The sequence below is a fragment of the Amblyomma americanum genome, chromosome 4 (genome assembly GCF_052857255.1).
Source record: "Amblyomma americanum isolate KBUSLIRL-KWMA chromosome 4, ASM5285725v1, whole genome shotgun sequence".
Taxonomy (NCBI): Eukaryota; Metazoa; Arthropoda; class Arachnida; order Ixodida; family Ixodidae; genus Amblyomma; species Amblyomma americanum.
Window position 1 is genome coordinate 69,252,165 of NC_135500.1, and position 25,665 is coordinate 69,277,829.

At 48.0% G+C, this 25,665-nt stretch overlaps 1 protein-coding gene across 1 annotated transcript; it reads right to left on the reverse strand.

The window, feature by feature from the left end:
- Nucleotides 1–4,036: 4,036 nt before the first annotated feature.
- LOC144130165 (iris-like) lies at nt 4,037–21,495 on the reverse strand. The gene is made up of 5 exons (XM_077664169.1): nt 21,136–21,495; nt 14,004–14,432; nt 12,523–12,738; nt 4,917–5,106; nt 4,037–4,441 (listed from the first exon to the last, which is right to left on the reverse strand). Exons 1-5 carry the CDS (start codon nt 21,418–21,420, stop codon nt 4,104–4,106), a joined length of 1,458 nt encoding a protein of 485 aa, XP_077520295.1. The 5' UTR covers nt 21,421–21,495; the 3' UTR covers nt 4,037–4,103.
- Nucleotides 21,496–25,665: the final 4,170 nt, after the last annotated feature.

Here is a 25,665-nt window from a genome sequence, read left to right on the forward strand (position 1 = left end):
TATATTCTCATCTCATCTCTTTTTTAGAATCTAACTCCTTTTTCAGCATTGCCCAGCATGGTTTTCGTAAGTCTTTTTCATGCGAAACTCAGCTAATATGTTTCACACATGACCTTCATTGCATCCTTGACCACGGGTCTCAGGCAGATTGCATATTTTTGGACTTCTCGAAAGCGTTTGACACTGTTTCACATGAGCTTCTCTTTCTTAAATTAAGCAATCTTAACATAAACCCTAATGTCCTTGCATGGCTACAATGCTTTCTTTCTAACCGTTCACAATTCGTAACAGCGAACAATATAAACTCTCATTCTTTGCCTGTCCGTTCCGGCGTGCCACAGGGGTCAGTTCTTGGGCCCCTCCTTTTTCTCATCTATATAAATGACTTACCGGCTAACATTTCTTCTTCAATTAATCTTTTTGCCGATGATTGTGTTATTTACCGCGAAATTAAAGATGGTAATGATGTCTCTTATCTTCAATCTGATATTAACAAGGTTCTTGACTGGTGTTTTACTTGGAACATGCAACTAAACATTAATAAGTGTAAACATGTACGCATTTCTCGTCTCTCTAATGCCCCTTCTTCTTATCACATTAACAACGTGTCTCTCGAAACCGTGTCATGTTATAAATATCTGGGTGTTTACGTTTCTTGTAGCCTGTCTTGGAAAACTCACGTTGAATACATAATAAATAACGCTGATCGCATGCTTGGGTACCTTCGCAGAAATTTCTCACGTTCATCTACTTCAATAAAATTATTACTTTATAAAACATTGGTTCGGTCCAAGTTAGAATATGCTGCATCTGTCTGGAGCCCTGGCATCGATTCACTCGTTTCAGATTTGGAAGCTGTACAGAACCGCGCATGCCGTTTCATTCTTTCTAATTATCACCGAACAAGCAGTGTAACCGCCATGAAATCAAGTTTGTCCCTACCACTTCTTTCCCACCGCAGATCAATAGCCTCATTGTGGCTCTTTCATAAAATTTACACAACAGCTTTCTCAATCCTAAGTTACTGTCTAGACCATGTTACATATCAGCACGCCTTGATCACCGTCATAAAGTTGGAATCCCATCTTGTCACACCAAATGTTTTCATGACTCATTCATACCCCGAACTTGTGTCAGCTGGAATCACCTTCCCCACGACATCGCAGGTATTTCCGATAACAATGCATTTCGTAAAGTCCTTAATGTTTCTTTCTGAGTATGTGTCGTTTATTACTGTATAAAAATTGCCTTTTTACTGTCTACACACTGTTTTAATATATCCCCACTGCATTCTAATCTTATTGCCTTCCTGTGTTTTCACTTTTTATGTATTCCTGGTTTATTTTTGTTTTCCCTACTGTTGTTGCTGTTTAGGCTGAATTTTTATGTATTCCCACTCCCCTCTGTAATGCCTTCGGGCCCTGAGGGTACAATAAATAAATAAATAAATAAATAAATAAATGCTGAGAATGTCAGTCAGCCAGCCATGAAGCTTTCAAAATGCACGGAAAAGGGACGTGAGGGGAAATGATAAAGGAGGGGGCGAAAGAAATAAGCGCTACAGTGGACAGCTCCGCCGGAGCTACGAAAACCCGCGCCTCCTCATTCTCTCTTGGTTCTGTCACATCCTTCTCTTCCCATCCCCCGCTCCTTCAGGCGCTATTCTGCGCCTTCCCTTTCCACCCTCTCCTCGCAACGCAGCTGTGGCTGCGGTTAAGGTGTACACCGAGATACGATACAGTTACTGCGCCATTTCCTTTCCTGAAAGGGCGGAGCTGGAGTTCAACGCCGGGTTGAAGAGGTGCGAAGAGGAGTCCGCAATGGATGTTTGCGAAATGTGAGCGCAGTGGGATTCTCGTAGATTCACTATGCCGCAGAAGTGGATACTCCTCATTCCGACTGGAAAGTTGAAGGCGTCCTGAAATCCGAGCTTAAGATGCAAAACGTCATCGATAGTAGTGATGCTCACTCATAAGGCGGCGAAGTCTACTGGTCAAACGAGCTCGGAACAGAGAGGCTAAGGCAAGGCCCTAAACATGCTCAAAACAAGCAGGCCAAAGTAAAGCAGCTAAACATGCACTAAAAAAGAGGCGAGGTTACATAGATCATCATTATCCGCCTGACTATGCGCACTGTAGGAAGGCGGCCTCTCCCATGTCTCTCTAATTAGCCATGTCATTTGCGAGATGCGGCCACCCTATCGCCGCAAACTTCTTAATCTCATCCGCCCACCTAACGTCCTGGCGCCCCCGGCTACGCTTCACTTGGACACTTTGTCACCCTTGGACTAGTGGTTATATTACCTTCCCATTTCAAATATGCCCTGACCAAGCCCATTTCCTCCTCCGAGTGACTGCATGGCTGATGCTGTTGAGAGGAAGAAGGAAAAGAAAAGAGCACGGGCCTGCCCACTGGCTCAAGCCGAGCCACGCTCGCTGCCTCGTGCTGAAAGTAGGAGGGGTAAAGGATAGAAGACCAAAGAGTGAAAGAAAAGACGCGCCGCGCTAATATGTCCCGGGCCGATCCCGGAGGCAGTGCAATACCGGGCTGACCCGTGCCAGAGTGCTTCAAGCCAAGCACTCCGCCGTATTCCTCTTTATTTGCACTAGGTTGTCATTATCCTGCGTTTGTTCCCTCGCTCACTCTGCCCGCTTCCGGCACACATACCATTTTTCTTTCCATAGCTCGCTGCGTTGTCCTTAACATAAGCTGAACCCTTTTCGATGGCCTCCACGTTTCTGCCCGATAGGTGAGTACCGGTAAGATACAGCTGTTGTATACTATTCTCTTGAGGTATGTTGGTAAACTGCTATTCATGACCTGAGAGCAGCTGCCGTACACGCTCCACCCCATTCTTATTCTGGTGACACGGTGACATATTCCTGGTGACGCGGAGTAATTTCCCGCCGCGTGGCTCAGTGTCTAAGGCGCTCAGCTGCTGATCCGGAGTACCTGGGTTCGAACCCGACCGCGGCGGCCGCGTTTCGATGGAGGTGAAACGCTAAGGCGCCCATGTGCTGTGCGAGCTCAGTCCGCGTTAGTGATCCCCAGGTGGTCTAAATTATTCCGGAGCCCTGCACTATGGCGCCCCTTTCCTTATTCACTTCCTCCTTTATCCCTTCCTTTACGGTGCCGTTCTGGTGTCGGCCGATATGAGAGACGGAAATTGCGCCATTTCCTTTCCCCAAAAACCATTTTTTCTTAGTTTTACACAGAGCAATTAGATAATTAGAAGCAAAAGTCGTCAGACGGCCGAATAGGCTAGACGGGAATGTACTAGGTGGACGGGAATACAGCAATGTCGCCAAATTTGAGAAACCTAAATCTGTGATCAATGTTTTCTTAACTGCAGAAAGGCGAAAGCCTTTGCGACTCATTTCACTGATTTGAATTTGGCGCGCTTACAAAAATTATAGATCCTTCGGTGATCTTAAGATCACGTGATATCACAAGGTTAAGTGAGCTAGGTGGCGATGTAACGGATGGACGGTCACCGCGAGTATGAGCCATTAAAGTCTATCGCCTTAAAAGAGGGTGTGATCAGAGTAAATGTGATTTATTTACGTGATTAATTGTGGAAAAAAGATAAATTGAGTGTACAGGCGGTGGCAACGAACCAACGCGGCTGCCATGGCAACACATGCTTTCGCATTCCTCCGCCTAAGCAGCCTCAAGTGTCGTCCGAATTTTTTCGATTGTTATCTAGAAAGTATTTGGTTTGATTTGTATTTGTTTAAGGTCCCAAAGCGACTCAGTCTACTTGGGACGTCGCAGTGAAGGGCTCAGGAAATTTCGACCACCTGGAGTTCCTTAACGTGCACTGACATCGCACAATACACTGGCCTCTAGAATTTCGCCTCCATAGAAATTCGACCACCGTGGCCGGGATCGAACCCGCGTCCTACACAATTAACTCTTCTGATTACATTGTTGAGCAGTAAAATAAAGCACCCTGTATTATACATATCCAGATCCAACGCGTGCTGGATCTGGATTTCTTGCCGCCCATTGGCTGCAGAGCATAGACGAGCGGGAATTGAGCAAATGGTCTGTGTTTATATTTCTCGCAATTTTCCGTGTCCACTGAATGGGGGCGCCGTGTCTCAGGAGATCCTTTTTACGACGCCCATGAAGAGCAGCAGCGACAGCTCGCGGTGCAGCACGAAGAAGATGAAGGGCCGGTTGACCACGAACGGGATGGTTGTGCGCACCGTGCTGGCCCTTCGCACTCGCCGCGCGGCGCCCTTCTGCTTGCCGCCGTCTTTCTTGAGGCAGCTGGTCTTGGGCTGTGCGTCAGTGGCTGGAGGGGAGGCGCTCCCGCTGCTCCGCCGCCGTGCGTCCACCGCAGCCCCAGCAGCCAGGGACACATTGCTGCCGCGCCGCTCGCCGCCCAGATCCTCCAAACTCGCCGTGCTGCTGCGCCGGCGCGCCGCTGCGGCCCCTGCATCCGTGAACCCCAACCAGGAGACAATAAGGATTAGTCTAACTACCACCACTGGTGATCAAGCCCCCCCCCCCCCCCCGGTAAACTCCAATTAGCCCTGCCATGTGTCGCCTGCGGCCACCCTACCGCTGCGAACTTCTTGTAAACGGTTTTGGCTTATTCAAAGACAATGACAATCGCCTTGGTGGGTAAGGTAATACATGGGTCACATGAATGGGCCCTCTCACGCTGCAGCAAGGTGAACATTTTCAATGCAAAATCGTAATGCGATGCGTTCCGTTGGTCAAGTAACACATTTAAATAGGTGACACAAGTCATCAGGTCACTTAGGTGATAATGACGTCAAGTCGCGTGAAAAAAATCTCCGCGCAGCGGACCCTTAGCAGCCCGACGTGGTAATAGTTGTATTTGCTGCGGCGATTATGAAGGGGTGGTGGTGACGGGTTTCGAGATGGGGCGGCAGAGGGCTAACCTGGCAGCGGGCTCATCTCGTCCTCGACCGATCGGCTGGTGATGTCGGGTGGCGTGGCGTCGCCCGTGGTGCAGAAGGAGTAGCGGCGCGGTTTGGACGGGTCGTTCACCATGTCCGCCACCGCGTGGTGGATCCACTCCGTCGTGTACATCTTCACCCCTTCGCCGAACATGCCCGACAGGTTGGCGCGCTGCGAAGGTGGCGGTGCAGTTACTCCAGTGCTAGCAACGTTTAACGCTAGAACCTTAACTAGGGAACCTAGCCTAGCAGTGCTGTTCTACGAACAAGCGGGCATTAAATGGAATGTCGTTGGGCTTAGTGAAGTTAGGACAGGCGAGACGTATACAGTACAAAAGGACGGACACATACTGTGCTATCGCGGATTAGCGGATAGACGAGAACTGCATGTGGGACTTCTCATTAATCAGGATATAGCTGGCAACATAGAGGAGATATATAGTATTAAAGAAAGGTTGGGAGCTATCGTAATTAGGCTCAATAGGACATACAAGCTGAAGATGGTGCAGACCTACGCGCCTACAACTAGCCACGATGACCAGACCGTTGAAAGATTCTGTGAAGATGTGGAATTGGCGATGAGCAATGTAAAGTCAGAGTAAATTGTACTGATGGGCGACTTCAGTGCGAAGGTGGGCAAGAAGGCGTTCCGGATCTTGGCACTGTTGTCCCAGCCATTGAAACGCGCGACGCGCTCGAACTGATCAAGCCAGTCTTGGGCATCCTCCGAGCACCCGCCGTGAAATGACTTCGGGATCCGGGGATTCTGCAGGCTCACAAAAGAGGAAGGAATACACGGAGCGCTGTCTGACGTTGCTGCCGTGGGCACAGCCTTGGGTGCGCTCTCTTGAGGGAGAATTTCAAATTCCGCAGACAAGCCGGGGAGCCTGCGGCTGACACGATGTACGGGGGTTCTCACAAGAGGCACCGAACTTGTGCTTCGGCTCTCCGAGGAAGGACAGACCAGACGAAGCGCAGTCGTAGACGTAAAGGGTACCGTAGAATGGCCGGCTTTTTAATCGCTTAGCCCAGAGCCAGCTTGAGCTCTGCTCCCGCGACCGCGACCGCTTCGTCCTCGTCACGGCTTAGCGCGCTGGCAGCTCTAGCCAGGTCTGTTGCATCAGTGGCAGTATAGCATTCATTGATTACGAGAAAGCATTCGACTCAGTGGAAACCACACCAGTCATAAAAGTTTTGCGGAATCAGAGGGTAGAAGAGCCTTATGTCAAAACGCTGGAATAAATATATATATATATATATATATATATATATATATATATATATATATATATATATATATATATATATATATATATATATATATCTTCCAGCGTTTTGACATAAGGCTGTTATATTTTATAGAAGTATAGAAAGATAAACGTACTTGGTTGCTAGAGGTAAAATGCAAAGTTGAAAAACGCTATACACACACACACACACACACACACACACACACGCACACGCACACGCACACGCACACACACACACACACACACACACACACACACACACACACACACACACACACACACACACACACACACACACACACACACACACACACACACACACACACACACACACACACACACACACACACACACACACACACACAGAGAGAGAGAATGCGATGACAGATGATTAAACGTGTCATGCTTGCAGTGCAAAGATGAGAAACCAGATTTACTGGACAGCAAACACTTACGAAGCCAGAAGTTGCACACACTAAAAACACTAAAAGATACGGTCACTAAAAAACACAGGTGACGATAAAGCAGCATAAACGGTAACAGTATTAGCTTTTATTACATCCTGACAAAATAACACATGACGCTATCCACCTTTTCTGTCCGAGCACAAGAAAAGAATAACTAAGAAGCATACCGGTGCGGTGATGTAAAAAGATGAACGTAGTGAAATTTTAGCTATAGAATGGAGCAGCAAGTTAAACATACAGGTGCGATTAAACGCAAACGCGGGATGCGATATACATAAAGAAAAAGCACGAACAGAATAGCACTTAACATCGGCGGATATCAGGGTGTTTGAACTGGTAGGGTGCTCAATTTCCCCGTGCTTTCGTTCAAGCCAGATGATACTGTATTAAACTTATGGATCGGAAAAGACTAATTTCTCGGTCGTGATTAGATTTAAATGCAGATTCCAGAATAGTAGCTGTAATAAGATCAAATGAATGACCTGGGAGCTGAACATGTCTTGATAGGGGTAGGTTTGCAAGGAATTTAACATGGGCTCTGTGGTTATTGGAGCGTAATCTAAAGGGGGTTTCTGTCTGGCATACATACTGAAGGTTACATATGGTACACTGGATTAGGTAAATGACGTTCGCACTGTCGCAGGTGAAGTCACCCTGAATTTTTAAATGAAAGTTATAACCCGTACTGCTAACGCTCTGAGACGTAGTCATATGCGGACAAACTTTACAGCGGCTCTTGTTGCAAGGGTGGCATCCTGTGGGTTGCGGAGCACTAGTTTTTGAAGAAGTTAGTATGTCCCGTAGATTTCTCGATCTTCTATAAACAGCTCTTGGTGGCTGTACGAATATTTCCTTCAGGCGAACACTTTGCATGAGAATATTGTAGTGCTTTTTAAGATTGCCGAAACTCTTGGTTCGGATGCAGAATGAGTGAGGACAAGGTTGGAATTCGATTACAAAGTATCTGGTTTTTCTTTAGCCAGTAGAATCCGTCGGGATAGTGTATCTGCGCGCTCTATGGCGTCATCGATCAGCTGAGGGGGGTAATTTTGTTTAATGAGCGCGCTACGAAGTATGGCGCAGTTGCTTTTAAAGTCAGATTGTTTCGAGCAGATACGTTTGAACCGAAGTTTTTGACTGTAGGGGATGCTGGTTTTAACATAGTAAATACAAGGAGGGGGGTACTGCGCACAAAAAGACAAGGACAAGAAGATAATACAACAGGCGCAGACTCGCGACTAACTTTATTGACAACACGACACTCCTTAAATAGTTTCAAACTGTCACATCACACACATGTGGAAACCAAAAACTTGTCTTCATTCTGATACAGTTTCATTCTGATAATAGTTTCATACTGTCACATCACACACATGTGGAAACCAAAAACTTGTCTTCATTCTGATACAGTTTGATAGAAGGGTCACTTACGCAATCTTTATCCTTCTGTTTGATACAAAACGCCTCCGCCAACTCACGCACCACCTGGTCACGGCTCCTCCTCAAAACTTTTGTATCTGTCAGCAAAGGCAGGCAAGGGTTATTGCGCGTAGCATCCGGGCATGCGCCACAGTGCAGGGGTAAATTCGACCCTGTCCCTGATTTCATGGAACGCTGGTGTTCCCTTAAGCGCTCATTCAGACATCGGCCTGTCTGACCGATGTATACCCTGCCACAGGTGAGGGGAATCTGGTATACGACACCCGTCTGGCACCTGACAAAACGAGTGGCATGACGCTTCTCGCAGTCCGCTTTCCTCTTCCCCCCGGACATGGCCTGAGGGCACAATGAGGCCAACTTGCATGGGGCGGTAAAAACTACCGGCACTCCGTAGCGTTTCGCCACGTTCTTCAAGTTGTGGGAAATTCTGTGGATATACGGTAGAACCACTGGCCTCATTTCCTTAGCCGTGACCAGGTGGCGCGTGAGTTGGCGGAGGCGTTTTGTATCAAACAGAAGGATAAAGATTGCGTAAGTGACCCTTCTATCAAACTGTATCAGAATGAAGACAAGTTTTTGGTTTCCACATGTGTGTGATGTGACAGTTTGAAACTATTATGAGAATGAAACTGCATCAGAATGAAACTGTATCAGAATAAAGACAAGTTTTTGGTTTCCACATGTGTGTGATGTGACAGTTTGAAACTATTTAAGGAGTGTCGTGTTGTCAATAAAGTTAGTCGCGAGTCTGCGCCGGTTGTGTTATTTTCTTGTCCTTGTCTTTTTGTGCGCAGTACCCCCCTCCTTGTATTTACTATGATTGACTGACTAGCCCAACAACGTACGCTCTTAAACTATGGTTTTAACATGTTTGACATGGCTACTATCAAAGTGCAAATATTGCTGGCGGTCAGTAGGTTTTCGGTACACCGTTGTAGTCAATCCGTCTTCGTGAAGCGAAACGGTGACGTCAAGAAAATTCACTTTACATCTAGAGTACGTATGGGAGAATGATATAGAATGCTGCAGGTTGTTGAAATCGGCTATAAATGAAAGCAGCTCGTCTTCGTCATAGGGCCAAATAAGAAATATGTCATCAATGTAACGCCTATAGTAAAATGGCACTAATGACCGGCTTTTAAAAATTCGGTTTCCAACAAACCGATAAATATGTTTGCATAATTAGGGTCAATGCGCGTGCCAATAGAAGTACCACAAATTTGAACATAATGCTTTCCCTCAAACTCAAAGCTGTTAAGTTCTAATATCAGTTTAATTAAGGTGGCCAGTGTACCACCGTCTACTCTCTTTTCAATGCGAGCTTCATTGTAGACGTCCATGACTGCCCGGATACCATCTGCATGCGGAATATATATATATATATACATATATATATATATATATATATATATATATATATATATATATATATATATATATATATATATATATATATATATATATATATATAATAAAATCACCATAAATTGAAGAAACATAACAGATTTAATTCGCGACGTTTCGGCTGGAGGACCAGCCTTTTTCGAGTGTAGTACAGCGTTTGAAACACGCAGCTTTTATAGAGCGTGCGCGAGGTACAAAGTTTACAGCAAAGCACGAGTTCAAAACACTAGGAGGGGGAGAGAAGAGACCAGGAAGAACATTTTTTTTTAACGAGGGAAGAGAGAGAATCGGTGACAATCTAAGAAGGCGTCTCCTAACCTGAATGCAGGTGTTCCCAAGGGGCCTAAAAATTTTTTTTAGTAAAGAAAGATTAAGATGATAAAAATATAAAAAAGGGGGAGATTCTTTCCAACCACCTCAGGGCTGCCTTGGAAAGGCCCTCGAGGTGTCGCTCCTCGCAGCATTTTGGTGACAAGCGTGAAGGGCTCGACCCCTGTACAAGAAGGAAGCTACATTCCAAAGAAACTGGTAGGGGGGGGGGGGAGGTGGGGGAGTAAAGAGGAATGCAAACGAGGCCTCTAATAAAGAAAAAAAGACGAAAAAAGAAAAAGAAAGAAAGAAAGTAGTGAAAAAAGGAAAGAAGAGCCATTGTATAATGCTTGGTAATATGCATTCAGAGAAGGGTGGTGGCAACACGAGAGAATACAAAATAGGACATTAAAAAAAAGGGAGGGATTCTTTTCTACCACCTCAGGGCTGCCTTGGAAAGGCGTGAAGGGCGCATTTTGGTGACAAGCGTAAAGGGCTTGAACCCTGTACATGCAGAAGGCAACATTCCAGAGGAACTGGTAGGGGGGAAGGGAGGGGGGTAAAGAGGAATGCCAACGAGACCTCCAAAAAAAGAAGAGAAAAAAGAAACAAAAACACAAAGACAAAAAGAATAAGAAAAAGAAAGAATATTAGGAGAAAAAAGGAAAGAAGAGCCATTGTACAAGACTTGGAAATATCCATTCAGACACGGGTTGTGGCAACACGAGAGAATAAAAAAATACAAGTTCCTAATCAATCCTTAGAAGGGCACTCCGTACACACGCATACAGATACAGACAAATGACGAGGCTAACAATAAATCCAACGCCAGAAACGAACTGCAATGAGTCGGAAGTACAATCTACCGCAAGACAAATGACCATTCAGAGTAAACAATGTAATGGTCACCACGGTAGTTCATCAATGTATGAAGCGAAGACCGACATGACAGCAAAAAAATGAGGGGGGATAACAGCAAATTGGTGACAATATAATACAATGCGCGACAATACAAGATTAAAATAATTATAAAAAGGGGAAGAAAATAGCAATAAATGTGAGACAATGCAAGTGAAAAAAATGGGGACAATGCAAGTGAAAAAAGGAAAACACGTCGGAAGCTATGCTTGTTATGCATGCTGCCGGCCGTTCTATGTGTCTGGGATAAATATTTGGGATAGTCTGAGATTATTATTCTAGGACATTTTCTCTCAAATGAATTTTATGGATTCTTTTTCTTTTTGTGTGGAAAAACCACACCAGAGAGCCTTTTCCCTTTTTTCTCCACGAAAGAAGTTGAGGGATTGCATTGTGCTAATGTAACCGACATAACGCTGCTCCCCGCTGTTCCGCGCAGGAACGAAAACGTGCGCGCGCTTGAACGCACGCACGCCAGCACTAATGCCTCCCCTGGAGTGTCACCGAAATAATTAAATATTATAGTCCCACTACCTTGTCAAATCCGACTGAAGAAATATCTGAGCCGAGATCAGAGCTCTGGCTTAACGGCTGCTTACATTTCTCGCTGGACGGCTGCGTGTGTTCTGCGTTTTTTTTGCGCGACAGCAGCCGAATGTTGCGTGCTATAGTGAATGTAGAGGCTTATTGATTGGGATAAGTACCTGAGCGTTCAAGCCCAAATGTCTGCAGTCCAATAACGAGGCTGATTCTTGTCTGAAAGGGATGATTATGTAAGGCAGTAATCCCCAGATCAGTGCTGTGATCGTATTAAAACATACTCTTGGTTCAGAGTCCACGTGCCCTCGTCAATTTCAGTTCGAGTACGATTGGCTTTAAAACTTCTCTAAACTGGGCGGTGGCAGTTGCCTATGCAGCCACCTATACACAACTTTCTGGTTTTATGCATTTAAAGTGAAGTTTATTGCATTCAGTGTAAAGTGAAATACGACTGAGTGAAGTGAACGTATAGTTTTATCGCTAATACATAGTTTTAGTTTACTATAGCAGTACCCAGCCTGCATCGCAGAGCTGGAATGACATAACAGTAGTTATTTTGCTCTTTTTATCATTCCTCACGTGACCTAAACACCAGCTACAAGCATGTCGCAGCCATAGTTTGTTTGATGAAACCGGATTAGCATCAAGAAGAAATTAAATAATAAGATATTAAGAGGTCGTACCCGAATACCACGCGGTGATACGTGTATAGCTGTCTAACGCATCATTTCAAAGGAAACACGCAAGCAGAAGTTTGGTGATCATACTCCTCTAACGAAATGCGCTCTGCTTTGAAATTAAAATTGCAAATCTTAATGTTACCAGAATTACCTGTAAGGCACATAATATACAGTTCGTTTCACGAGTCTTCGGCACACCACTTTGCTTTAAGCCTTGGTTCGAGTTACGTAAAACACCTTAGCCCTATACGGCCATCTTGTCTATGTTAGTGTTAAAATTGGGGTCCTCTGGTGTTTTCTTTTCTTGGTTACCTTCATTTATTTTTGCCCCTGTCCGCTCAGAACAGGCGACGTAAACGGTTTACTGTGAAGTCTGCCACGTGAAGCAAATTTCCCTAGTCTAGAAGACTATTGTGTATTTTTTAACTTTGTATCCGAGTACAGTCTGGCAAGCCCTCGGAGGCTTTTCATTTCCTTATTCTCTTAGTGCCTTTCGGAATAAATCAATCAGAAAAATCCGAGCGCCCCTAAGCGATAATACAGGGGCGAACAAAGAGCCGCTCTCGGAAGCAGGGCGCACCTCGCTGAAGAGGTCGCTGAGGCCCATGTAGTAAAGTATGGACTCTAGGCGCATGCCCATGTCCAGCTTCAGCCTCGGCAGGCAGAGCTCCACGTCTGGAGTGCGGGTCATGCGCTTCGGGAGGTCCAGCAGCGACTTCAGGTGGTGGCGGTCCTCGAGCACGTGGAAATCGTGTCGCTGGTGGGGCATCACGATCACCAGCGACGTCTTGTCACCCTGCGCGGTGGGAGGACATGTACGCATGCGACGGCGCTTCAACTGCCTTCTCTGGACCAAGGTCAGAGAGGGAAGAGCAAGCCAAGGGGCAGCACGTGAGCCGATTCCTTCCCCTGCCGCATTATGATACATCGTTCTGGCGCACGAAAAACACGGACGAAGGAAGAACAGACACACAATCACCGGACATCGCCGGACACAATGTCCGGCGATTGTGTGTCTGTTCTTCCTTCGTCCGTGTTTTTCGTGCGCCAGGACGATGTATCATAATGCGACTGTGAACCAACTAGCCCAGCTGTCTACGCTTAGCGATATGTTTTCCTTCCCCTGCGCTGTCTGAAAACCAATCGTTCAGATCTTTACAAAGCAGCACGCGCTATCCAATTTGGCCCTAGATGAGTACTCGACAAGACGCAGATCCTGCAATTTCGCCCGCGTCGCTCTGTCCCGCTGTTTTACCGCACGCGCTGTTTTTTGTGCGGTTTTCTCACATTGTTAGGTAACCACGCAGGTACGGAACGGCAATATACGGAACGAACGGTTAGGGCAGCAAAGACAGGACAAAGTCGTGAGGACTACAGATTGCAAAGACAAAAGAAAAATAGAAAGATGCCGATGCAGGAGGTTTTCCCCGTTTTCCGGTGCTCTATCTTGGCGCTCTCTGCAGCCGCATAGCTTCCTCCTTGCGCATTCTCGTTGGCTCAAGAGCTGCACTGATAACGGATCCTTACGTAGGGCAAGAAAAGTATATAGGAAAGGGAAACTGGGCATGATTACTCTTCACCCCCCCCCCTTATGTAATGCCCCCTGGGGCCCTTAAGGGTAAATAAATGATGATGATGATGATAATGGGCTGGTGCTGTTCTCTTCCTTGTGAAGAAAACATGGCGCTGAAATTAAGACGATACAAGATACGAGGCACGGACAAGTGCCAACTTTCAATCCACGTTGCATTGCACGATCAGGAACACATAGACATATATGTAGAAATCTGATGTATGCAAAATAATGAAGAAAAAATGCAATCAAAATAGGTAGTCTGCAGACATCACACACAAGTAATATGCATATATGCTCCTGATCATGAAAAAAAACGCCAGTTGAAAGTTTTGCGCTTCTCTGTGTCTGCTATCTCGTCTCTATCACAGACTTACCCACACATATTCCCTTCTGCTGTTCTCGTTTCCTGCGCGCACACTTTATTCGAGGATCCGTAAGTGTTCCCCTCGGGGGACTCGAGAAGCACACAGTCCAGCCCTGCATACCTTGTGCCTAACCTCGACGGCGGTGAAGCAGAGGTTTCGGTCGACGATGTACCCGTACTCGTCGATTCGCGCCACCATCTCGACCTCGACCTCGCTGCCCTCTTCGTCGTCGTTGCTGGCGTGGAACTCGTGCCGACGCAGCTCGGTCTCGTAGAAGGGGTCCGTCCACATGGCGCGGAACTGGACGCCGTTGACTATGCAGAGGCGCGTCGCCGAGGTCACCGATCCGGGAGTGAGGATCTCCTTGACCTGGTGGTCGGTGTGCTCGCGCACCCAGCTGTTGATCTGGCGCCGCACCATCTCAGAGTCCTCGACGAAGTCCACCTCGTGCACCGTGCCGCCGTACACGCGCCGAACCGTGGCCCAGTACTCGTCCGTGGGTCGGAACCCCTGGCGCACGAAGGCGCCCGTCGCCAGCCGAAGCTCAGCCTGCGTCGCCATGCCCCTTCTTGTAGCGAGTGTAGCCTCCACAGAGGCGCTTTGCTAACCCTTCCCTTATCATTTCCAGGAATTCGATATAGCGCCAGCCAGTGCAGCTAAGGCTATCGACATACCGTGTTCTGTTCTCCAACCACTCGGTCTTTCTTTCTTTCTTTCTTTCTTTCTTTCTTTCTTTCTTTCTTTCTTTCTTTCTTTCTTTCTTTCTTTCTTTCTTTCTTTCTTTCTTTCTTTCTTTCTTTCTTTCTTTCTTTCTTTCTTTCTCTCTTTCTTTCCGGCTTTCTTTATTTCTTCCTTTATTTCTTTCTTCCCTACGTCATGAAGCGCTATTTTTAAATTTTGCAAAGGCATGCGCCAAGTGGTTGCACTAAAGGTAACTACAGTCCGATGCAACTCAAGAAAAAAGCGGCAGGTTCCCCTAAAAGCAAGCCCTTCAGCCAGTAGCGTCGATTGATTCTGTCATTATAGTTAATTCCTTTAGATTTGCTAGCGTGACATCATATGGTGCGGTACACATTAGGGGAATAACCATGGCTTGATCGTATTAATCTCGGCGCGACGAAAATCGTTCGACAACATTGGCTGGAGGGTTTCTTTTAAGGGGAATCTGCCCGTTGTTCTTGAGTTGCATCCGACCATCGAACCGCTGGTCCCGAATTCCTAGTAATGAACCCCGTTCGGCCTCGAGCCAAATCAATGGAATACAGTTAAAGGAACAGCTCTATAAATTTCATGGCTCTTTTTGGGTTTGTTAATGTTTGTTTTGCAGCAAAACACGCATTTATTGGCTCGAGAATCGCATATAAATCTTTTCTTGCCTGTCGATTTCAAATTGGGACGCTAAGACAAAAACGGACTCCGTCATTCCCGTTTTAAAGTGATTCGCGTTGTAGCGTAGTCTCTGGGATCTGCGCAATAAAATCTGTGTCGATACACCGCAGTTTCACTCGAAATCGGCGGATGGTGGTGGCAGTTGTATTTAGTTTCTTTTTGCTCCTCTTTAGGCAAGAAAAGCTTAGTTTTTGGTAAGATAATAATAATAATAATAATTGGTTTTTTTGGGGAAAGGAAATTTCGCAGTATCTGTCTCATATATCGTTGGACACCTGAACCGCGCCGTATGGGAAGGGATAAAGGAGGGAGTCAAAGAAGAAAGGAAGAGAGAGGTGCCGTAGTGGAGGGCTCCGGAATAATTTCGACCACCTGGGGATCTTTAACGTGCACTGACATCGCACAGCACACGGGCGCCTTAGCGTTTTTCCTCCATAAAAACGCAGCCGCCGCGGTCGGGTTCGAACCCGGGAACTCCGGATCAGTAGTCGAGCGCCCTAACCACTGAGCCACCGCAGCGGGTTTTGGTAAGATTGGCCTGCGTGATTATTTTGGTGGAAACTTCAGCGCGGAGGAACGAAACACACTGGAACGGCGACAAAACAAGCGCTTGTTTTGTCCCCCTTGCATTGCCTTTCGTCTCTCCGCGCGTAATTTCCCGCCAAAATGAACTACATTCAACTCGCCCAACTCACCATTCTTCAGCGTGATTAGAACGTGATAATCTAATAATACCGGCAGATTTCAATTTGTCTTGGTGTTTTTCGAATTCCTCCTTGTTTACGTCATGCGCATGGCTAATAGACTATGCTGTCGATGCTTATAGTCGACATTGGACTAATTTCGAAGAATATACCGGAAAACGGAGGCCTGGTCGTGGTGTTTACGGGCAGCCAGGACCAGCCTTGCTGTCGGTTTACCAGCATTTGCTGCGCCTTTGAAGCCATGACTAATGGAACGAATAGTGCCTCCTACCGCAGTCTCACACGTAGCGTTCTTTAAAAAAAATTGGGCGCTGCTTAAGCTTGATCTTTAAGATTAGAACGCAATTGTTAAGAAGGTCCCGTTCGCATCGCCTACTTAACATTCACAGAAGGATGTAATCCCTATTTAAAATAATCGTAATTATACATTCACGCATCAGTTCGTGTCTTGAGACACCCAAGTGAAGGACCACAACGCATTCGCTAGGTCCACCTTTATTCAGCTCGAACCAACGAGCCTTCATGGCCTATGAGTACCATGGTGTCTCGCAATCCGAAGGTTCTTAGTAAAGTAGTCACGCTAACGATTTTTTTTTCTGCTGTATTTTGTAAATTCTTTGCTTCCATCGAAATTTTTCGCTGACGGCCAGCGACGCCGGCGACGAAGCTTGCTTTTCTGCTTTAGAACTTCATTATTTTAATTGCTGAAGTTTAGGGAGGTGCAGTTGATGTGGATCGCAACGGGTGCAGCGCCTGTGGTGGTTTGAATGGTTTTGTGATGATTTACTAAACTGCCTGATGTACTGTACGCAGCGAGCCCGATAGTAAAGCAGCGCATGAGGACGGAGGAGATAACAGGGGGGACGGGGGCTGACGTACGAGGCCACTGCACCGGTACAGGGTGCAGCTGGATGCCACTGCCAGCCAATATCATTGCTTGGGTTGCTCTGTGATATACAGTCACATCGGGGAAAGAGACATGCTGCACATATGGCCAACGCCAGCAGTTCATTTTAGCCTCGAGTTCTTTCCGTATAATCGGCGTGCGGTGTACTTTGCCGCATGTTTGCTCACGTCATACATTTTTGTCATAGTGGCTCCTTCTGACAAAGCGCTCAGCTGGCTCGTATGGTATACTGCAATACGTCCTACTTCGTAAATTAAACGAAGCAGCAGCTATCCGCTTAGAAGGTTAGAAGCAGCGAGCCGATTAACCTCACGAAGCGAACAGTGTTCTATTGCACGCGCGTCCCTCATCGGCAATCCGCGCAGCATCAGGTTAGAAGCAGCGAGGCGATTAACCTCACGAAGCGAGCAGTGTTCTATTGCACGCGCGTCCCTCAGTCGGCAATCCGCGCAGCATCAGGTTAGAAGCAGCGAGGCGATTAACCTCACGAAGCGAGCAGTGTTCTATTGCACGCGCGTCCCTCAGTCGGCAATGCGCGCAGCATCAGGTTAGAAGCAGCGAGGCGATTAACCTCACGAAGCGAGCAGTGTTCTATTGCACGCGCGTCCCTCAGTCGGCAATCCGCGCAGCATCAGGTTAGAAGCAGCGAGGCGATTAACCTCACAAAGCGAGCAGTGTTCTATTGCACGCGCGTCCCTCAGTCGGCAATCCGCGCAGCATCAGGTTAGAAGCAGCGAGGCTATTAACCTCACGAAGCGAGCAGTGTTCTATTGCACGCGCGTCCCTCAGTCGGCAATCCCCGCAGCATCAGGTTAGAAGCAGCGAGGCGATTAACCTCACGAAGCGAGCAGTGTTCTATTGCACGCGCGTCCCTCAGTCGGCAATCCGCGCAGCATCAGGTTAGAAGCAGCGAGGCGATTAAGCTCACGAAGCGAGCAGTGTTCTATTGCACGCGCGTCCCTCAGTCGGCAATCCGCGCAGCATCAGGTTAGAAACAGCGAGGCGATTAACCTCACGAAGCGAGCAGTGTTCTATTGCACGCGCGTCCCTCAGTCGGCAATCCGCGCAGCATCAGGTTAGAAGCAGCGAGGCGATTAACCTCACGAAGCGAGCAGTGTTCTATTGCACGCGCGTCCCTCAGTCGGCAATCCGCGCAGCATCAGGTTAGAAGCAGCGAGGCGATTAACCTCACGAAGCGAGCAGTGTTCTATTGCACGCGCGTCCCTCAGTCGGCAATCCGCGCAGCATCAGGTTAGAAGCAGCGAGGCGATTAACCTCACGAAGCGAGCAGAGTTCTATTGCACGCGCGTCCCTCACTCGGCAATCCGCGCAGCATCAGGTTAGAAGCAGCGAGGCGATTAACCTCAAGAAGCGAGCAGTGTTCTATTGCACGCGCGTTCCTCAGTCGGCAATCCGCGCAGCATCAGGTTAGAAGCAGCGAGGCGATTAACCTCACGAAGCGAGCAGTGTTCTATTGCACGCACGTCCCTTAGTCGGCAATCCGCGCAGCATCAGGTTAGAAGCAGCGAGGCGATTAACCTCGCGAAGCGAGCAGTGTTCTATTGCACGCGCGTCGCACTGTCGGCAAGCCGTGCAGCATCAGGTTGGTCCTGCTGTGTATGCCAGGTTCTAGCATTGTAGAATCTTCCCTTGGGTTACCGCTGCGTACCGTCATGGACAAAAGTTTGTGGGCTGCCGTTTCGTGGAAAAAAAATTCTATGCCATCAAGCAAAGGAGGTCAAAATAAAGTAAGGAAGCGACAAATGTAGTGCATCTTGTGAAAAGATGCCAGCTCCAGTGAGGCAACGCAAAAGAATACATTTTTCCCGCGAATCTGCATCCCGCAGCTTTTCGTATATGACTGGAAATGTGCTGTCTGGGTTAGTGCAGCAATAATAAATAATTTATTGGTTAATTAACGCTTGGGAGCGACGAGGACCATTCTTTACACGTGTTAACGAGCCCAGTTTGTATCTATTCTCCTTCGGTGACTGTTTTCGTGCTTTTTTATACTCTAGCGCCTCAATCGCGCGTGCGCATTTCACTTCTCCCCGGCAGTAAACTCGCAGCTGCTTGCGCGAATGTACGTAGTGTGTGCACGTTTTTCTATACGCTATACCACGTGAGAGGCAATCGACGGCCGACTTCATCAGAAACACTTAGCATACCGCGTACCGTGTTACCGTTACCGGAGTACCGGGAGCCCGCCCACCGCCGAGGAGCACGCGCTGATTGGTCCCGATGATGCAGGCGCACGCGCAGCTCTCATGTACCTGGCGCATGGCGCCGTCAAGGCGATTTGCGCATGCGCATTCCAGGGCAACGATCTGGAAAGCGAATTTCTGTGCTCTTTTCTTGTTTTCTCACAGATGTGTCATTATTGCGATTAAAGGATTTCATATATCTTCATGTTTTTAATGCACTCAGCACAGAGTTCCTATGCAAGCGCAATTAAATCCGTATTCTTAGAAAAACTGTTAAACTATGCTATGATTGCAGTGGGATTTCATAGCTGCACGTTATTGTTAACGTTGCGAGCGCTTTTATTTAGAGTCATTTCTTTTGGCTTTGTCTCGAGCGTGTAATAAGGAGGTGAAGCCCGTGCGTTCCTCACTACTGCAAGAGCAGAAAGTTCCGAATGCCGACATCTACAGCGACTATCCGAAAGTTGATTTCCTGCGAAAGTGACAAAAAGTTGGATCTACTTTCTCTTGTGCAGCGTAATTTGACATTGATCGGTTAAGGCTACCTGTCTTCGCCTTTCATATATAACACCTCTTAAAACAATTTTCAGGCACTGTACACCATTTTACACCACTTTAGGCCATTCCATCAGACTTATACACCCTCTTGACACACTATGGTCATGCACATACTCACTACTCGTAGGCTCTACATATCCGGTGTTGATTTTAACATCTGTACATATTTTAGCCTGAGCCGACGTAAAACCTCGTGTTTAGCGCTTTTTGACTTTAGATGCCCTTGCGCCATAAAAAATAGCATCATCATCAATTTGACATTGATCGCTGCCGCCGCGGTGGCTGAGTGGTTATGGCGCCCGACTGCTGGCCCCAAAGACGCGGGTTCGATCCCGGCCGCGGCGGTCGAATTTCAATGAAGGCGAAGTTCTAGAGGCCCGTGTACTGTGTGATGTCAGTGCACGTTAAAGAACCCCAGGTGGTCAAAATTTCCCCCTTCACTACGGCGTCTCTCATAGCCCGAGTCGCTTTCGGAAGTTAAACCCCCATAAACCAAACCAAACCATTGATCGCTCCCAGTCTCTGTTCCAGTCTAGTACGAGCATATATCTGAAGTCTTGGGGTAGGGGGACACGATGATGGGTTAAACTGGCCTTGTTCAACCACGTGTCGTCGGCAAGGTATTGAGATTCTTCCAAACCGCTCGAGGGAGGCGCCCCCGGAAGCTTGGCTAAGCGAAGATGCATTACTTGCTGTATGGCGCGCCACCGCCATCTTGATTTTGTGCTCCTTCGTCGTGACTAATTTCCGCCGCCAATATTCTTCCCTGCCGCAGCTACGGTGCTTTATGGAAAGTTAGAACGTGGCCGGTGTCTTGTCTCAACTCCAGAAGATAACTGCGGAAACGGAGAATGTGCTATCATCGTTGATCATTCCAGAGAGGAAGAAAGTAATTTTTTTTGGAGTCCTTATTTCATTCTGATTATTTTCGGTCGTTCTTACCGATTTGGAGAAGGCCGTGCCTCCTCTATCGCTCGGATTAGCAGTTCGGTGTAGCGGATGATAAGAACTGGATTCAGAAAAAGATTCCACACCTTAAACTGGCCCTTGCCCGCGGAATGGGCGCTGCTGTGGGGCATCATTAATATTTTAACACTGCGCGATTCATGATCGCCTACATTGGTCCGCGGGGCATCATTAATATTTTAACACTGCGCGATTCAGGATCGCCTACATTGGTCCGCGCTGTCTGCGCATGCGCATGTCTGAGGGGCGCAATAGGTTTTAGAACCTACAGTTAGGTGGTATGTCATTCTGAAACACAGCGTACATCAGGACGGGAGACACTGTGAATGAGCTCGTGCTCGTCCTGTCCTTTCTCCACTGCGTCCTGTCTTGACGTGCGCTGTGCATGATAATAATCTGAAAGGCGCCGAGCGCGCATGAGCAGACGGTCCCCAGGGACCTGGTTCGGGTGCACAGACCCGCCGCAGCGCATGCACAGCTGCGTCCCCGCGCAAGAGGGTCGCGTCATGATAAAGCTCACTCACGTCACCGGAATCGCTCCTCAGGTAGCGTATGAGGTCCACCATCTCCCGCTGCGTCTCGAACAGGCCCCGCTCGATGTGCATGAGGCGCATGATCTCCTCGGCGGTGGCGTCCCGGGCGCCGGCCAGCGTCATGGACAGGCCGGCGGCCAGGGCAAACGGAGAGAAGAACATGTTCTCCAGCGGCTTAGCGTTCGTGTAGCGGGAGTAGACGTCGAGGCCCAGACTGTTGCAGCAGTTGACCGCCAGCTGCACGTTCTCCGGCTGCACTTCCGGCTGCACCGGCATCCTGCACACTGGCCTGCTTGACCGCTTCGGACCGGCTACGGCGACTGCGATAGAACGGTGGCGGCGTGTGTAGGTTCTTCCTCTTCTTCTTCTAACGAATGCAGCTATGGAACGCGCCTGCCCAGAGCACGAGGTCAACCACGTGCAGGGCAGGGATGAAGAGCGAAGTGTACGTCACAGAGCTGTCGTCAGGAGGTCTTTGGATTTGGCGGCACTTGCTGCACCATTTCCGTGGAGTTCCGCGGCAGTGCCGCCAGCGTGCAGCGCCAGTTCAAGTGCAGCTTGGTACGGGATGCTTCCAAAACGAATGGTTGAGAGCAGGCCTGGTCGTTTGCTAGCCTTGGCGTCGCTTCCTAATTATAGCGACCTGCGTGCCGCCGACATCAACGGGCGCCGAAATCGCGAACGAGGTTAAGAATTTTTCAGGTATGATATCCTAAGGAAGTGTCGTTATGAACCAGCCCCAATAATTAGTCGTTTCATAGGAAAAATAGTCATTGCATGTATACATGCTGACGATTTACGAATATGCGCTGAAATGCTGCCCTTGAGGCTGGACTTAACCGCTTAGGTTTACAATTATGACGACGTGAACAATTGCTCACCTCCTAATTTCAAGAAAGAACTGTCATCGTTTCATTTGGAGACTACTCTCATTTCTTCTTCGCTTCTCCGATCTACAGCGGCACTTGCACTTTGGAGAGTGCAAGCCAGCCAAGAACTCAGCTGCACTACTCTGGCACTTTTGCAAAACGAAGACGAAAGTGCAGCGGGCGCGCGCTGCAGTAGCAAGACGAATGTGAAAGTGCTACATACATTGAACTAGTGCAGAAAGTACAGCCATATAAAAGAGACCTAGGATGCGCCAACTGAAGTGCAGGGCCCTGAGACTAACGTTGTGCATCACTGCTTGTGAACAGCTTAGAATTCGCGCTCATGATCGCTGATTCGGCCCGTCGACTAAGTTAAACGGACAGTTAAGGAAGAGGGTAATGAGAGGAAGGTGGACGATGATAACAATGGAAAAACATTGTGTAGAAAGACGGCCCAGTGGGCACGCACGCCAGAGTCCACGTAGGCCGTACTGTTCTTTGTAATAGGGTCTTCAGGAATTGTGTTTAAAAAGAGCCCGGGCATTGCTGAGGCAGAAAACAGGGGTAGGATGGCCGCTGAGTGTATGCGCCTGTCATATCTCATGACAGAAAAAGATGAACCGTAGCAATGGAAAAAGGTTGACTAAATCACTGAAGTACAGATGCGACTCCTGATTGAGTACCTCGCTATTGTGTTGCTGTTGCTCTTATGAGTGGCTGTACCTGCTCACCCAGCACTGGGGTCTACTTGAGTTGTACTATGTTTTGCAGGTTTGATTTTCTTGGCATTGACCTTCAGTGGCACGTGACACGCACCCAGCTTGTGGCGAGATAATCCCAAGATGGTAAGGAAGGCTACAGTTGAGTAATAGCGCATGGAATGGATTGAATGAATTTACAGAATCGTATTTCTGAGGCCTTGTTTAGAGGCAATGCTCTCATATACGGTGATCGATGCCAACAGAGTCAGCGAACGTCATCCAAGCGAACAGCGCGACTTATACTGGTCCACGCGTGAAATTCGTTGTTATACAACCTTGCAGATTTCGGATTCTGGCGCTCGGGCGCGGCGTCCTTTGTGTTTTCGGACCAGCGTATTCCATTGGGAGTTATAGGGAGCAGAAGTGAACGAGTTTCACAAGCTCAGGTATCCGCGGGGGGGCGCCTGCAGCTTGCAGGCGTTGGTGAGTGGTGACACCATGGGTTCCCGAGCATCCGCAGGGACATCCCCCTCCAGTGGGATGACGGTGAACAGTGCATCACCACGAATCCGAGCACCCGTGCCTAGCCGTGCCTAGCCGTGCACCCGTGCCTAGCATCGCCGTGTCCGGGGAAAAGGGGATCCTGGTGGTTGAGCCGATGCCTAACGTTCGGACTTTTAAGGCCCCTCGGCGGAGGCAACTCACCACTTTGACCCCAGCTTCCTATAGACGGCACCTCCGGCCTGACCCGACCGGGGGAAATCCGCAGTCGCCTTTTCCCGTCCTCCCCTCCGTCTTTCACTTTACTATCTTCTATCTTACAGCTTTCCTGTCTCCTCCTCCCTTCTCGTTTTTTCTTACATATTTCATAGGCGGCTAGGGTTAACCTTGTGAGGTGAACTACCCTGGGTTTCATCAGATCTGGTTATAGTTGAGGTGTATACCTGGCGTGGGCAGGACTTACTTGCAAGCTCCTGTCCTGCCCTCTAGTTGGGCTTCATGGTGGGTGGCTAGCACTGCGACCGAACTACAAAATATTTGATGGCTCATTTCTTACTTTCCGCTGATCGGCCTACAAAAAGAGGGCGCACCGAATTGACTGCGCAATTCTGTGGCAGCAAGACGAATTTCCTGTGCTAACATGTAGTACATAGCGAAGACACTGAAAAAACCGCTCGACTTGTGTCACCTTTCCTTGGTTCAAGAACCCTAACTGACGCCATAGGGCAAGGTTACAAAATCAAAAAGTTACCTAGTGGAGACCTCCTTCTGGAAATTCAGTGCAAGCATCAATACGAGAAACTCTCTGATGTTACATCGTTCGGAGAACTTCCTCTATCAATCATCCCACACAGATCACTCAACACTGTTTGTGGAGTAATTTTCGATAATGATCTGAAATACCTAATCGAGACTGAACTACTGGAAGGATTGAAATACCAGAATGTTACCAATGTCTATAGGGTAAAAATAAGACGCGACAACATGGAAACACCAACGAAACACATTGACCTCACCTTTGCATCGAGTATACTTCCCGACTCAGTGGAAGTAGTTTATACAAAGCGAAAGCTCAGACCATACATAACCAATCCACCCCGATGCTACAAATGCCAGAGGTACGGCCACGACTCGCAGAGCTGCCGGGGCAAACAGACCTGCGCCAAATGTTCTTCCCACGACAATTCTGCTGAAAACTGTAATTTTGAATCCCACCTTTGCCTAAACTGTGAGGGCAGTCATCCGGCTTACTCACGGTTATGCCCAGCCTGGATAAAAGAAAAGGAAATAGTAACACTAACAGTAAAAGAAAAGATATCATTCAGAGAAGCGCGGAAACGACTCTCGTTGGGACAAAACCCAACCTACTCTGCTGTGGTGCAACAGGGCACAGCATCACAGCGGCCTTCGGCACCTGCCCAGGTCACACACATTGAGCCTGCAGCAGGGCCATTCGTGCCCCTGGTGGCCGCAGCTAGTTCTGCGCCACCATCCACAAAAATGGCCGCGTGGCCCTTCAGGTCAGCCGGCCCCAACGGCCCTCACCATACGGAGAGGCCCAAAACGAAGACAACCGTGCGTTCAACACGTTCGTCCACCGTATCGGAGGATACGATGGACACAACTCCTCCCTCGCCTCCACTGCAGCGGCGGCAAAACTCTATCGAGCGAAAAGCCGCGGTGCCCGACTTGTTATAGCGCTCGGCTGCTGGCCGGAAAGACGCGGATTCAATCCCGGCCGCGGCGGTCGAATTTCGATGGAGGCGAAATTCTAGAGGCCCGTCTACTGTGTGATGTCAGTGCACGTTAAAGAACCCCAGGTGGTCGGAATTTCCGGAGCCCTTCACTACAGCGTCCCTCATAGCCTGAGTCGCTTTGGGACGTTAAACACCCATAAATCAAATCAAATCTATCGAGCGAAAAAAAAAGGGATAAAAGCCCAATAACTGGTCCAAAAGACCCACCAACCTAGGTTCTAAGCCTTATCCCTATCTAGTCTGTAATCATGGCATTTCTAGTTCACTGGATCTGTCGTGGACTTTTACACAACTACACAGACGTAACAGATATTTTAAATTCATTCTCCCCATCACCAGTAGCAATGTGTCTCCAGGAGACTAACCTAGGACCACAGAAAAAAAACATACTTAAAAAGTATCAAGTCTTTCGCTGCGACCGACAGAACTCAAGCAGGCTCTCTAGAGGCGCTGCTATTGTGGTCCAGGGTGGTGTTGCTACTCGGAAAATTGACGTAAAAACCTCATAAGAGGCAGTTGCTCTCACCATCCTTGTTTTTAAAACCATAACAATATGCTCCATATACACTAAACCTCACCTAACCGTCACACTTCACGATTTAGAAACACTTTTAATACAACTACCGAAGCCGTATCTTTTAGTTGGGGATTTTAGTGCTCACTCCTTCGTTTGGGGAAGTGAACATACGGACG

What these genes read in the sequence shown, in the direction of transcription:
- LOC144130165 (XM_077664169.1), bottom strand. Translation starts at nt 21,420, where the DNA reads ATGCCGGTGCAGCCGGAAGTGCAGCCGGAGAACGTGCAGCTGGCGGTC. An exon ending in TGAGGAGCGATTCCGGTGAC is followed by an intron (nt 14,433 to 21,135) that starts GTGAGTGAGCTT and finishes ATGGCGACGCAG; the next exon opens with GCTGAGCTTCGGCTGGCGAC. An exon ending in CCGTCGAGGTTAGGCACAAG is followed by an intron (nt 12,739 to 14,003) that starts GTATGCAGGGCT and finishes CCCACCGCGCAG; the next exon opens with GGTGACAAGACGTCGCTGGT.